The sequence below is a fragment of the Notechis scutatus genome, chromosome 3, assembly GCF_049901735.1.
Source record: "Notechis scutatus isolate UNSWTSFEM ecotype Mainland chromosome 3, rNotScu1.2, whole genome shotgun sequence".
Lineage (NCBI taxonomy): Eukaryota > Metazoa > Chordata > Lepidosauria > Squamata > Elapidae > Notechis > Notechis scutatus.
In genome coordinates, this window is record NC_142011.1 from 102781023 (window position 1) to 102796651 (window position 15629).

At 38.5% G+C, this 15629-nt stretch overlaps 1 protein-coding gene across 1 annotated transcript in view; it reads right to left on the bottom strand.

The window, feature by feature from the left end:
• LAMC1 (laminin subunit gamma 1) overlaps positions 1 to 15629 on the bottom strand; it is a 147000-nt gene that overhangs the window by 60925 nt on the left and 70446 nt on the right. Inside the window, exon 2 of the mRNA XM_026669260.2 lies at positions 1757 to 2061. Within this exon, the coding sequence (XP_026525045.2) occupies positions 1757 to 2061 (305 nt within the window). The remainder of the gene's footprint in view (positions 1 to 1756; positions 2062 to 15629) is intronic.

Below are 15629 nucleotides of genomic sequence, written 5' to 3' on the forward strand. Positions count from 1 at the left end.
TTGCAGTTCCATTTGTTGGGTGCCTTCTACACATGGATGGGAATTATGGTACTTCTGCAAGGTGCAATGAGGAGGCTGATACAGTATGTCATTTAGTGGACATGGAAGCATGGTACAAAGAACCACCAATCACTGTCAAGAATTACACTGGAGCCATCTCACTACCCTCATTATAATCAAGTTATATCCCTACAAATGAGAGGATACTGTGGAATTTAGCTCTGTGCCACATCTTCCCTGCCCTCTGTTCCAAATCATCTGGAATGCTTCCCAATTCTCAGTCCAAAAATTGGGGGAGAAAATAAAAGAATTTAAATACATAGATAAGTATTGGGCTTTACTTTTCCACAAATATACATATAGAATGTTCAAAGTACACTGTAAATACTACCGGTTACATTGTGCGCTGTGTTGATGTGCAATTTTTATTCCTCGTTATCTTTGCCATGGTTCATTTGCTGGCCAATGCAAGCTTAAGACATTGTTGTTCCAGATGGATGTCTACCTTGACCTTCTGCTGTTTCTCAGAATGAAAAACTATTGTAACATGCTTTAAGTAAAACTGAACAACCACTGCATAACAGCATTATCTCACACTCTTCCTGTTCATTTCATGTAGAATAGATTTAAAGTATGTTAACAATAACTTGAAACGGAAGTTAATGGATCCCACGAGAGAAAACAAACATCATAACAATTTGGTGCAAAACTTTTTTCCCTTAAAAGGGAAACTCTGCTTTTCTCATTAGAGGTGTGAATCATTATAAATTTAACTAGCTAAAAGTTGGCACTGGTTTTCTCCCACCAAAATATTAGAAACTGGACTATGGACCAGAAGAGCAATCAAAACATTCTCCTGGTTTTACTAGTCTTGTTCTGAATTCAGTATACACATAAATATATGCACTCACTGCCTAGTACAAGTAAAGAATTGTGACCTCTATTGTGGCCAATTGTGACTGGTCTGTTTGTAATCCACAATATTTCGTTACATGCTAAAAGTTGCTTTACAGAAACTTCTGAAGGCAGCATTCTTTATATTTTTCTTGCCTACATGCATATGCATGCGTTCTCCCCCCATTGACACAAAAGCGTCTCTTACTCTTCATACACATTCCCTTACATGAATGTATGTTATATAGCAAATGCTGAAGTCATTAAGTGAATGCCGTGGTCATTAAGTGAACCCATTATTTGCTCTGGAGCATTTTTGTTGGAGAGCAGAAGTAAATGTCAGTAAATTGTGATCAAACTGACTGTGAGATGATGCAAATGGCCGTAAATATGGGCTGGTTGCTAGGTGTCCAAAATGTGGCCATGTAACTGTGGATATTGGGGGGGGGGCGCACTGGGACTTCAAATCTGGGTCATAAGTACCTTTTCGGACGTGTCTGTTCTAAATTAAGGACCTGACTGAATAAATAGGAATTTGCACATAGAGAGAAGTAAGTTAATGCTTCCTCCCCCATCTTGTTTTCCTCCCTATGTATATTATCTTTGGCAACCATGTCAAGTCGTTTTGGGAAAGGATTTATAGGGAGGGATGGCAAGGAAGTATGATCTCTCTCCTTGCATTCCTAATCTAAGCCATGACAAGTTGGCAAAAATGGGGAGAAAGTGAGACTATATAGAATGGAAGATGTCAGGTTCCCTAGGAAAAAAAAAAAGAGAGAGCGACGAGGTTTTGGAATGACATGGACATTAAGAAATGAAACACACCAGTCTTAGTGTTTAATCCGATTCCAAGTTTTCTTACCTGCAAGACAGGACTGTTGTCAAAGTTATAAGCACTGGGCCTTCCCTCCAGTGTTGAGAAGGCCACATTGCCACCGGTGAGTGGCGAGATGTCACTGAACTCATCTGTACAAACGGCCTGCTGTTCATCTTCCCAACTCTTGACAAAACCTCGGTTGGGTTTGTGATATGTTTTCTCACAGGAGCCACTGTAATATTGATAGGGCACCCATGGACCATCTTCTCGAGTGCGCTTGTAAATGGCAAAGCTCTCTGGACGGCTGGTATGGAACTTTAGGCGTACATAGGTGATATCAAAGGACTTTCCTACAAAGAAGAAAACAAAAAAAGATATTGGCAATGCAATCAAAGCTGTTATGTTTTTGTTTGATTGTAGTGTGTGGTTTTGTTGTAAATTTTACTATTGTTAATTTTCCCTCCTTTTTTATTGCTATTATCTCGGAAACCTTACAGGCAAAGAAGCAATTTGAACACTTTGAAAATAAAGCAAGCAGGCAAGCATAAATGTTGTAGTAGCTAGATAAGAATGGATTTTTTTTGCACTGCATTTTTCTTAACTTTCCGTGTGACACCATACACATACGGCCCTGGAGAACCTCAGCGGGAAAACCTTGTTCAAACCTTCATTTCAATCTTAAATTATATGTTGCCCTAAAAATCTGACTAACCTATCAGTTTTATGTCTGTATATCTTGTGGGCTTGTTATTTATTTATTTAAAGCAACCACTGTAAAAAAAAAAACTGCCAAGGTAATATTACTTTATTTAAATGCTAATTTTTCCCACGTTCATTATAAAGCGGGGGGGAATGTTCTCACAAATTCAACTCAATGCTGCTGACATTACAAGAATAAGATTTACTCTCCTCTAATGTACATCCTCCATAGGAGCTAATATACTGTACACCCTCTTTCACTTTCCCCATAGATGATATGAAAAATGCTGAAGCTGAGCCAGAGAAATGGTGCAATCAGCCTCCTGGTGTCACAATTGGCATCTCAGTCACTTCCTCATTTCATGTCATTGTATTGAAGGGATCAAGGAAATATTTTAACAAGCTAAAACCTAACTATCCTAGGAAGGAAAAAGCTAAGGAAACTCCTTTGACATTATGTCTTCAAATAAATAATAGCATGGGGTTTACAAGCCTTATTAAGACATAAAATATGAGTATGCACCCCACTCCTTTCTCATTGTGATGTAAAAAATTTCCATTGCTACCACTTCGGATTCTTTTAAGTTGCTGGTGTATTTCCAAATATAGCTAATAAATGTCACATAAACTACTATGAGATATTCTCTTTCCAGGGAATGTGCGTCACTTCAAAACTTCTCTTTTATCAAAAGGTTTGTTCAATCTTCTCTTTCTGATAACCTTTTCTGTATATTGTGTAACAAATTCTGGAACTATGAAGATGATCCAAGAAGTAACCTGGCATTCCTCAGCTGTTTGAGATTTACAGCTCCTGTAATCATTGATCATTAGCAAAACCGATTAGTACAAATGAGAATTGCACTCCCTAGCATCTGCATTCCCTTCTTCTAATCTTAAGTGTTTGGGAAATTTTTGCAAGCTTCCAAAATCACAACTATTACTCGACAAGAGTTGAAAAAGTTGTCTGAAATTTCCACCTATTGTTTTGTAATTTAAAAAAAAATGTTCTTACTTGACCAAATGTAGACAATTCTTACCCTAACCCTAAAATCTAAGAAACCAGAAGAAAAGCTCTTTTTAAAGCCTATTCTAGGACAAATACTGCCTTAATGTACAATGTCACCCACATGAACTGAGAATGTTTGTAGAAAGGTGGTTCTCAACTTTTTATAACTTAAGGGGCACCGGTCATTCTGACAAATATATTGGGGGCGCCATCATAAACAAAACATAAAGTTTATACTTTAGAAAGTATATTTGCATGTTTACAAAAATTGTAAAATACAAAAACATTGTATTTAATGTTTCGTGTAAATTTCAAAGACACAAAGAACTTCAGTGATTTAACCTGGGTCCCATTACGATTGGTTACAGATCCTTTCCTCAAACTGGGTGCCTTTCAAGATGTTAATGCTAAATACAGAATTCTCCAGTTAACATGACCACTGCTGGGAATTTTGGAAATCAAAAGTTCATGCCTCAGGAGGATGCTATGATTTGGAAAAACTCATGTTAGGATATACTCCACATTCTTATTTGGTTATGTGAGAATATTCTGTTCACAAACCATTTAATACACAGCATATTTAGCTTTGAGTGATCCACATTCAGACTGAAATTCGTATTTTGCCAAGATTGGACCAAATACTGATCAAAATTTGAACGTGTATCTGTGTGTGTGTGTGTGTGTGTGTGTGTGTGTGTGTATTTGTTTTCTTAAGTTTTCGCGGGTATTTATATGTATGGTATTCAGCTTTGTTCGGGTATTTTCCCGAGATTCTGCTGAAATGTTGCTACAACTTTAAAAGCACAACTATAATGACGTGGAAAAATACCCGAACAAAGCTGAATACCATACATACATACATACATACATACATACATACATACACACACACACACACACACACATATATATTCACAAGATGAATTACTTATAATTGGTGAAATAACAGAAAAGTTAAATAAAAAAGTAGTAGTAGTAGTAAAAGTTTCCCCTGTCCAGCCATATCTAACTATAGGAGGTGATACTCATCTAGTTTCCTACCTGAGGGAGCCAGCATGGTACAAAGATGCTTCCGTTGTCACGTGGCTGACATGACTATACACTGAGTACACTGTTAACTTCCCACTGAAGTGGTACCTATTTATCTACTTGCATTTGCAAACAGCTAGGTAGGTAGGAGCTGAAGCAAATAATGGCAGCTCACCTTGTCATACAGTGCTTAGGTCTCAAACTGCCAACCTTCCAGTCAACAAACCCAACATCTTGGAACTATTGGGAGGGGACTGGCTTGGATATGCTGTGCCTCAGGAGTAACACCTAAGAGCAGGTAGGAAAGGAAGATGATGATATTGGGAAGATTGGTGGATGAGCCAATACATAACCAATGGAGGAGCATGCAGAGGGGGAAGGGAGAACTGAATTGAGCCACATCAGCCTGGCCAGCTTGCTTGTCAGATCTTCCTATTTTGTTTAGTTTTGTTTGCCTCATCCTGCAACTATCTAAACATTGAGTTTCCAATCCACTGAACCATCATCACCCCTAAACAGTTCAAAAGAAACTGTGATGCATTCTGTGTTTATTTTGAGCGCAAACCAAAACCCATTTCCCATTTCTGCCCCCCCCTAGTAACTCTCTCTGTCATGGAACATATTGTAAGAAGGCAGAAGCTGAGCATTGTCTCTTCATAAATATTCCAAGAGTTTCTTCAGCAAGAAAACCATCAGTAGATTAACAGTACTACTTCTTCAAGAGCTAAGCTGTATTTGCAACACTTTGGAGTGAATTCTCATTCCAATAGGGTCTCTTCTCAGCTATAAGAAATATACAGTGCAGAAGGAAGGGACAAAATTTGGGTACAACAGTGAGGAGAAGGAATCCAGTATTCATTTAAGCAAACAAAACCACTGCCACTCATTCTACAAAAGTCCCCTGATATAACATGAAGATTTTTACAGCCTCAGAATCTATGCAAAAAAGCATCCCTTCCCTTTAAAAGGAAAAAGAAATTCAAGGAAAAAAAACCACACACAGGCAAGACACACCCTTTTTCTGAACTGTAAATAAAACAAGAATTCCTAAGCTTTGCTGTTCAAGAACACTGGCACTTCTGTTAAAGAAACACTTTCAGAAATTTTCAACAATGCCTTTGTAGCCTTCTATTAGATAGTAGCGAGAAGGGACAGTGCTTATTGTGTCCAAGCTTTGCCATGTTGGAAGCTCGGCTGGCTGCCTGGATAGACAACTAGGAAACATTTTTAGTCAATCAAGACAAAAGAAGTCTGAGCTATTCACAACACAGTAGGCCATCCACTACAGCATGGGCTGAATCCTAGGGACATGAGGAAAAATGAACTTGTAAAGCAGTTAAGAACACCGGGAGAAAGGCCCCTGGGGAGTGAGAAATGTTTAATAAGAATTACAACAGTGGAAAGGGCTATAAAAATGTTTTCAAAAAACCCCACCTTCCATCTCAATCTTTCTTGGCTATGAGAAAATGTCCCAGAACAAGGTGTACAGCTGCACACCAGCTGTTAGTATTTCACATCAGGCAGGGCAGAATGCATGCATGCGTGTCCACATATACACACACTCGAATCCAACCAAGGGCTTCTGCAACCAAGCGACAGAGGGAGGGAGAGAGGGAGAACCTGCCCTATGCCTTAACCCATAGTGCCATTATTTTTCTATATATATGCTGTTCAAACGTATCAGAATTACCAATCATGCCTAATTTTAATACACAAACAAACTAGGGTCAACCAATAAATCCAACTCCCTACCCAGAACAGAAATTCTAATTAAAGAATTTATGAGAGGTAGCTGCTTAAAGGCAACTTTTTAATATCCAATGCAATGGAGCCATCACTTCCCTGACAGTTTTTTTTTGCACTTGGCATGAAATGATTTATTTGTGCATTATGGTATTATAACACAAGCTCCATCTTTTTCATATTTACACAGTGATGCTGCCACAAGTACATAATAAATAACATATATAACACACTTATCCCTTGACCATTTTGGGGCACCTGAGTTCCCTGATAGTATCAAGATTTTTTTCCCCTAAAAAGGGTTTTAGCAAAACACCAAGGATTCCTTTAAAAAGAACTACCACAGCAAGTGTTCACATGCAAAACCCCAATTCATACGGAGATGTGCTTTGCATGCAGTGTGATACAGCCCTCCCTAGCATGATGGGAGACCCAGGCAAGGAAAGCCATCCATCTGGAAGCAGTTCCCAGAATTCCCTGCCTGCACTGCCCAGTTCCTTAACATACGGATTTGCAATAGGGAAAGAGTGGGAAATGCTGCAATTTTTTTCACTGGCAACTGTATCTACAGGTATTTCGGGTTCATATGAGGATCTTGTAGCAGGATACAATAATTAGCGCAAACTTCACTAACCTGTTTGCAATGTTCTGACATTTTACCAGTAATACAATACGCAGAAGAAAGCCATCAGTTTACACATATCTTCCTTTCCATCCCTTTACTGGGGCAGCAAAATAAGCTGTCACTTCAAATACCATGACACAATAACCAGGATATGCATACAAATTATATCCATACTCTGGGGTGGTTTTTTTTTTTTTTTTTACACAAAGGTACACATATTTGAACCTGTAGGCAACTGGATGAAAAACTTGAATGGCTTCCTAGCAAAAGAGCAGCATAACTGCAAGAGCAGTTCATTATTGCCTAATGCCGTGATGGTAAACCTATTGCACATGTGCCAGAAGTGGTATGCAGAGCCATCTCCGCCAGCACGCGAGCTATCGCCCCAGCTCAGTTCCACTGCGCATGCGCATGTACCTCCTACCAGCCAACTGATTGTCAGGTATCTGCCGTGCATGCACAGGGGGGAGCACGGGGGGGTCGCACACGCATGGGGCAGGGGGAGCGTGGGGGGTCGTACATGCATGCACAGGGGGTTGCCTGTGCATTGCATTATGAGTGCAGGTACGCGCATGCCACACACGACGAAAAGGTTAGCCATCACTGGCCTAATGGTTACTGCATGCAGTACTAGCTGCACTGTGATGATGGTAGTTATAACAATAAAATTGTTGTAATTGAAATCCATTTGTGATATCAGTGGAAAGTACAGGTAGTCTTCATTTAATGACCACAATCAAGCCTGGAATTTTGATTATGAATCATTGTGGTCATTAAGCAGGTTACTATGTGACCTCACTCAATTTTACTGCTGTTTTTACAATGATCATTAAATGAATGATATGGTTAAGTTAATCCATTCTCTCAAATGGGTGTTGTTGATTTTTCTGGAAACCAGCAAAAAAGTCACAAATCATAGTGACTTATGACTGGTTTGCAGTGTCCTGTGGTTATAATGTGATTGTGTAACCATAGTGTGTGAGAGTGTGTATGTGTGTGTGAGTGTGCATGTATGGGTGTGCGTGCGTGCATGCACATACATGGCAGTTGTAACTTTCAGGATGAGTGCTAAGTAACATAATTTCAAATAATTGTTACGTGATGAGTTGTTATACGGGGACTACTTGTAGCAGCAAATTACTCATTAACCTCTTTGTGTAATATATACCACAATGTGTAGGAGATATATGTGCAGTCACACTTATCTTTGTGTGCTCGTGCACATACATTTTGTTGTGTTTTCCATTGACATATTCATAGATGCCTTGCATATTTGCACGCATACATTTATATTTTACTGTTCTTTTGCACTCTGGTTGGATGCTAACTGCATTTCGTTGCCTGTATCCATGGCAATGATAATAAAGTTGAATCTAATCTGAATTACCTTCTCCTAATACTAAAGCTTGTGGGGGGAGGGGGGGGTTGGGTGTGCACAAACACACATCCACACACTCCTTTGAGACAGGATTGACTCTGATGACTGTTGGAGCAAGTCTCTGCAGTTTTCTTGGCAAGATTTTGGAAATGGTATGCCATCGCCTCCTTCCTAGGGCTGAAAGGCTGTGATTGGTCCAAGGTCACTTGACTAGCTTCATGCCTAATGCAGGACTAGAATTCAGGGTTGCCCGGTTTCTACCCCGATGCTTCAACTACTAAACCAAACCAGCTTTCTGCTAAAAGAAGGCAGAAAACTGTGGTTTAAGGCTCATAACAGGCACAGGATCATTACATTATTTATTTATTTACTTCATTTTTATGCTGCCAATTCCTGGGCAGATAACAATTGTACCACAAAATTAAACAACACGCACAAACAAGAACAAGACACAAAGAAATAGCAAAAACATAAAAACCAGAAAATAAGAAAGGCTTGTGCTCACAAACTCCATCTTCAATCACAATCATAATTTCCTCCTGGGCTAGAAAGAACAGATACCTTTACCTAGAAGGGGCAAAGATGACAGAACCAGGTAAGCTCCAAATTTAGGAGCAGGTATTGGAAAGGGTTCATATTTAGAATGTAAGACTTGGTGCAACTATAGGTTACTTAAGTGTACAAGCCAATATTTCCCAGTCAGCCTTCCCAAGCTCCCATCATCTCTCGCTAGCACTATTGACCTTCCAACACAAACTAAGGGAATAATAGTCTGGGTGTAAAAAAAACAAAAAAACCATTCAACTACAGTGTGGGTCCAAAATAAGGACTTTCTACAGAAATATACATGGACTAGCTATAGGAAACAAAGTCTGAGAGCAAAAATGTCAGAGTATATTCATGAACTGGAATAGAGCTTAGTAACAAAGTCAGCCAATGAATAAGCATAGCAACTGAGTCAGCCAATGAGGGCTGTTTGGAAACTGAAACTGGAAGGAGCCTAGGCAGGGCTCTATATTAAGCTCTGCAGCTCTGAAGCTGTGTTAAACTGAGTCTTGCTTGCCTGCTGCTCTAAAGTGAAACTAACTTTGCTGCTGAAACGGATATCTGCTCTGAGCTGCTACTGCTTGTGTTTTTGCTTATGTTACCTTGAAAGAATCTACAAATGGTATTGTAAACTTTACTCATATTAATATTTTTATAAAGAAGTTAATGATCCTGCTGAATCAGTCATCTGTGTGTTTTCTGGACTTGAATTTCTGCTGCAAAAGTACCTAAGTTTTGATCTGAAAAATAAATAATTCTAAAACATTTTGAACAGTTGGTGTGATGCCAACTGAACTGAACAACAATCACAACAATCACAACAGGTTACTAAAATGAGTTACGAATCTAAGAGTTCATAGAAGATTTTCCTGCCTCTTTTTCCAATGGTAGCCTCAGGCTGTAGCTAAATACCTGTCCCTAAATATTGGCTGGCCTCCAGAGGAACAGAATATCAGAATCCCCAAATAAACAAACAAAAAAGCAAACTATTAAACCCACTGGAAGTTGCAACAGTAAAGAAATCAGATAATAACAAGAACCTCTTTATGACTTCTCCTTCCTTGATCCGGATAAAGTTGATGCCCCTTAAGCAAAGCAAAGTAAGAGAAATGTGAATTTTAATATCAGGAACAAGGAGAGAATTCAGTCTTTTGTTTTTTTTACAAAGCAATAAAAGTAAAAAATACTAAAAGTATGAGAGTGATAAAATAGAGTTCTTCTCTGCAACCCCCTTGTGTCTATTCACTTCAGTGAATGCTATTTTTCTCCAATCCCTCTTCAAATGTTACTATTTCCATGAAGCCCTGACAAAAGTGATTATCCATACTTATTTCCTTCTGCAAAACTGATCACCATAACATGAAATTCAAATGACCTGCTAAGCATAGATGTTTTCCACGGTTAAAAGCAAAGCATAGAAAGATTTGCAAAGTATCTTAAAAATTACCCTGGCGCGTTATTGTTTTGTATGTCAACCATGGAAGCTGGGTAACGTGAAAGCTCCCAACTGTGCTGTGTGGCTGAAGGACTGCAGGGAAGGACATTCAGAAAGTGGTTTTCTTTTCCTAGATGCACAACAGGACCTTGGGAAAAAGTGCACGAAATTAACGATGCTAGAATGCTTTGAAGTCTGGTCTTCAGCCATCACTGATGAGAAGAGCCTGCTTTGCACTCCCGCCCAAATCTTGCACTATTCAAATAAGGAAGGAAGATAGAAGAGAACAGGCCAACAATACAAGCGAGGCAACATGTAAGATTTTGTCCAAGACAGCTGACAAGTGGGTTATATAGAAAAATATACCTTCCTTATAGACCTTCTTCTGAAAGGAATGTGCATTCATTAAATATTCCTTTGGCACACAATAGACATAGTCCTGGATATAAGTGTACGTATCTACAAATGGATCGTCTATTATAAATTGGTTATCACTCCCAATTGGCTTGGAATTCTGCAAGTTTCATTGCTCGGTACTGTAACCAGAAGCCTAAAACTGGGGAAAGTTTTATCCAAATAACTGATCTTGCAGTAAAATTAATTCCTATTCAGTGTAAAATTAATTACTTCCATGCTTAAGTGCCAAAGAAAACTATTTCATTTGAGCCACCACATGGTGGTCATTGTCAAAATCTGAGGTTAACTAAGGTTAACTAAATTAATGCAACCAGTGGGAACAAAGATTCATCCAGAAGGTCACTAAGTGGCCTTCCGGGAAGATTTTAAAAGCAAAGCAGGAAACCAGAGTCAACCTCATTACAGGCTGCAGGTCTTCACTATAGAAAAAAAAATCTTAATGAGTTGGTGTGGATTTTCACAACAGTACAGGTTTGCAGAATAAAAAGAGAAGCTGAACCTATCATAACATTATGTACAAAATGAAAAATTAGTACCAACCCCTTACTAAAAAGTATTGATTTCACCCAAGATGGTGTGAAATAGATTTTCTAAACTGTGATCAATCTATTACAAATACCAAAGGGTTATTTATACATAAGCTATATTACGACTTGGGACCAGATTACTTTTGGGACTGTCTACTGTTCTACACCTGGTTCGAGAGGAGGAGCCATCAGCTAAGAAGTGTTGCTGGTGGGGACTAAGAAAATGCCCTTTGCAGACTTAAGTGCCTGGAATTTCACTGCCTCTGAAATTAGCTTAATTCCTAGTTTACTGGCCTTTACAAGGCCTTTACAAATTTTTCAGGACCTGGGGTCCTGGGTGTGCGATAAAGCCCAACTCTTGGCTCGCTTTATGATGCTCAGCTGCTGTGTGTTTTTATTTCTATGTTACTGTATGTAATGCGTCTATTTTATTGTAAATCATACAGAGTCATGTATATGAGGCGGATTAGAAAAATCAAATATAATTAGTATGTAATTTTTTCTGAAATTAACACAAGAAGGCAAGCTCACATAAAGAGGGTTTAAAAAAAAAAGTATAAAATCATTTCACCTTCAATGATCTTGCCTAGAAACACTGCTTCTGCCTGGAAAGCCTCACTTGACATTTGTCATCCATGCTTCACCGTGCATGTTTGACAGTTAGTTATGTGAAGGGAGAGTGCCCTTGAAGAATGAAACTTTAAGGCCAGGCTAATTTCCTGCCTATGTATAGTATGGGTGAGTACAGAATGTTGCTGGCAGCAAGGACCTGACTGAGATGTCCCACTATTATACAATGAACAAGTGCTAAAACAATCAGCACCTACCCTTTTTCACTTTTTCTACAATTTTCACAATTTTCTACAGAGCAAACATTGGTTACATAGAATCAGCAAAACTGGAAGCATGGGAATGAGATCTGGAGAGATGCTGACATCTTATACTAATTGGCAAATTGATGATCGCTAGGTTTCCAGGCAAAGACAATATTCAATATTGGGGCTGCCAAACTCCCAGCCCACGGGCCGGATGCGTCACGCACTCGCCACGTCCATGCCCAGTTTAATGAAGGTGTAAAAAGTCCAGATACGTCACGTAATGCCACGGTGATGACGTGAGTTTGACACCTCTGCTCTATATGAAAAGTATTTTATTTGCTATAGGGAAAGATTATGTCCAAGAAAGATCTTGGTAACTATTCATCAACCTATTCATTAGGTAGAAAAATAGATGGAGAAACCAGAATGAATCAGTGACAAGGTACTCTCTAGGCATGTGCAAAAGTGCCTGATTTATGAAATATTCCAGAGAATGCCAGAACATGGTTTCATTTGTCCTGGACAGCATTCCAGATGAAAAATGCCCATTTAGGCATTATATTATCCCTGGAATACCTTGAACCATCCCTGGAATATATTGAAGCTAAACATTTTCTTTAAAAACCACATAACTGTCCCCTGAAATGCAGGGCTTGGAAGAGGAATGTTTCAATGGGGGAGAAGAATATTTTGGAGTCCTCAGGAACATTCCATTCCCAAAGTAGTGAATATTGTACATTCTTGACATCCTGTGATAAAGTCAATTAAATTTGTATATTAGAGAATGGGACAGAACTCGACTATAAGGCACCTGGAAGACTACAACAGAAGAATATTCAAGGATACACTCTGTCTCTCCTGGCAAGAAAGGAGGCATCTTCATGCGAAAGGGCATGCAGGATTAAATCTAGAAGTGGTCTGTACCCCAAGATTACAGAGGGAAGGAGGTAGAACAGGTATTGTGGGCTAACTATGATGTCTTATAGGCTTATCAGTCATCCCAATGAACGGCAACTATAGTTTACTAGATAACTATGATGCTTGAATGAAAGAGGATGAAAAAGAATATATGATCAAAGCACATAATGCATCATGCGCAATTTCGGGACCATATGGGAATTTATCCAGACCATGAAAAGATTGATAACAAGAGGCTCATTATTCAAACCTTCATATGAGGATACAGAATGGAAGGAAACCAGAGAAAGGCATTCTCCAAAGGCAGAATGATTGCTAGGGAGCTTGTTTTGGTCTAATAATCACAATCCTGAGCGTGGAGGGATAGTAAGGAAAACAATCTATTATGTGTTCCCATCTCTAAAACTGAGTCTCAAGTTTGAGGAGATTCAGATAAGAATATATAGTCCAAATCCAGCAGCAGTCTTACTGTAGAATCAAAGATGGGAGCAATTGCTATGGTGAAGCATCAGCAACTGCAAAATTGGGGAGAAGTTCACAGAAACATCCTTGTGTCTCTTTTTCTTCTGATTGGAACTGATTATGAGAATTTTTTTTAGAAGATTTGGGTTGGGTAGGAGATTTGGTGCCAGGAGATTAGAACCTGAAATGTGGTTGAAACAAGGCTCCTGTCAATCTTTATGACATAGCAAAAACTTTTGGGTGAAGATAAAGGTAGGAACTTCAGGTGAGGATAAATTTCAGAATCTGTCACTCTAAAAACGTACTCTATAGTGACTTGTAAATGAGAAGAGCTATGTTTAGATAAATGCCTGCCAATGCTTAAAACAGTGTATTGTGTGAGCTTCTCTAAACCACAAGAGACAAAAGTTTCGTCCATTTGAGGAAACAAATTTGTTACTCTAGTACTGGCATTTACAGAATGGGGCTTTCAAAGCCAGAAGAGTGCATGGATTGGACAAAGATAACCTGCCTCCAATTTCCCTCCACACCCCACAAGGCAGTAAGTCAAGTAATGAAATATTATGGACATGAAGTACATTAAAACTAAGTTAAATAGAACAAAGTGGAGAAAGTAAGACTTTCAAAAGAATAGTGAGATTTCTGAGAACTATCATACTTTCAATGTGATGGCCCCAAACAAACTAGATAGATTAAGCAGAAGATGTGCCTAGTCATAGATGCTATTATGCAGAAGGCAGGACTACTATAAAAGTCTGCAAATGCATAGATGTATATGTGAACCTCCAAAGAACACAATGAAGGTCTTTTAAGTAGAATTGCACAATATTTCAATAAATATGTCAAGGGTGTACTTAAGTGAATGTGTATGAAAGAGAGTAAAAGCACTGTATACCTGCACGTATGTTTAATTTTCCCCCGTTATCCAATTCCAAAGGTTTGAACACTTAATATCTTTATAGATTAGAGAACTGAGAATATCACGTTACTTGATTAAATACTTCAAATTGCATTGTGTCTTATTTATATTGTAATGTATTGCACTGCATTGTATTACAGTGAAATCTCAAGTTTATGGATCCACATTCAATGGATCACAGAAGCAATGAGCAAAATCTGAATTTGGACTTTTTCACCAAAGACCACTGCTTGGCAAATCAGTGTGGACAGTGCCCTTACATTTATGTAAAATTATGTTAATAATGTTTAAATTATGTTTAACTACATAAAGAATATAAAATTACACAGATCGTTAAATTTGGTTTTAATAGACATTTGACTTTAATAGAACCCCATTCCCATAACTGACCATATCTCTGAAGCTTTAGTACTATGGATTGAAAAATAAATTGGGAAATATAATAGCCTCACAGAATTATAGGAGAAACATGGCTGAAATCCAAAGTTGTGGGATCCTAAAAATAATCTTTACTTCATTTGATTTCAAATAACTTCAGCTATCTATAAAATCTAACCGTCAGTGTTATTAACTAAAAACTTTGTTTGTTTCCCCTCTTTGTGGCAAATGGAAGTACTTCATCATGGATTTCATCCTTAATGAAATGGTTTTCTATGATTCACAATTCAAACAGTGTCGAGGCTACAAATGGAGACCGCCCTCCACTGCATTCCAGAATTTTTTTGATAAGGAGAATATTTGTAGTTCAAGATTGAAATGAGGGGTCCTTGGTGCTCTCTGGGCTTTTGGTTGTTTTCTTGCAGACTTTTCATTACCCAAACTAGGTAATATCATCAGTACTAGTTCTAGTTTGCAAGAAAATAACCGAACTCAGAGAAACCAATGACCTCTCTTTTGATTTTTTTTTTACCCCAGACATACTGGATAACTTTGCTTCAGTCCCTTTAAATCACTGGCTAATGTTCTTTCCAGGGCAATTTCTCATTTCTCGTTGGCCTCCATGCTAGTGATTTTAACTAAAAATTCACAGGGAAGTAAACTTGTATCTGACTGGGTCTGAAAGAGAAAACAAACAGCTCCTCAATCACTCCAGCCCAGGGAAAGCCTTTACATCAATTGACCATTGGGCCAATTCCAATTTTTGTCTTTATTCAGATGCCAAAAATACTAAGGCTGGGTAAAGGATGGGCTTTCTGCTAAAAATGAAAATACTGCTTTCCGAAGCAAAAAGGATTAGCTTCATCCAACAGGAGTCCTACGTGCCGTAGTTTACATTTAATTAAAAGGCATTTAACCTCCCTGGTTTGATAGCTTGACTATTTTATTTCATAAATATGCACACACTGAACAGTAGAAGTAGCACTTCAAATGTTTTCCACTGAGAACATTCATCGCT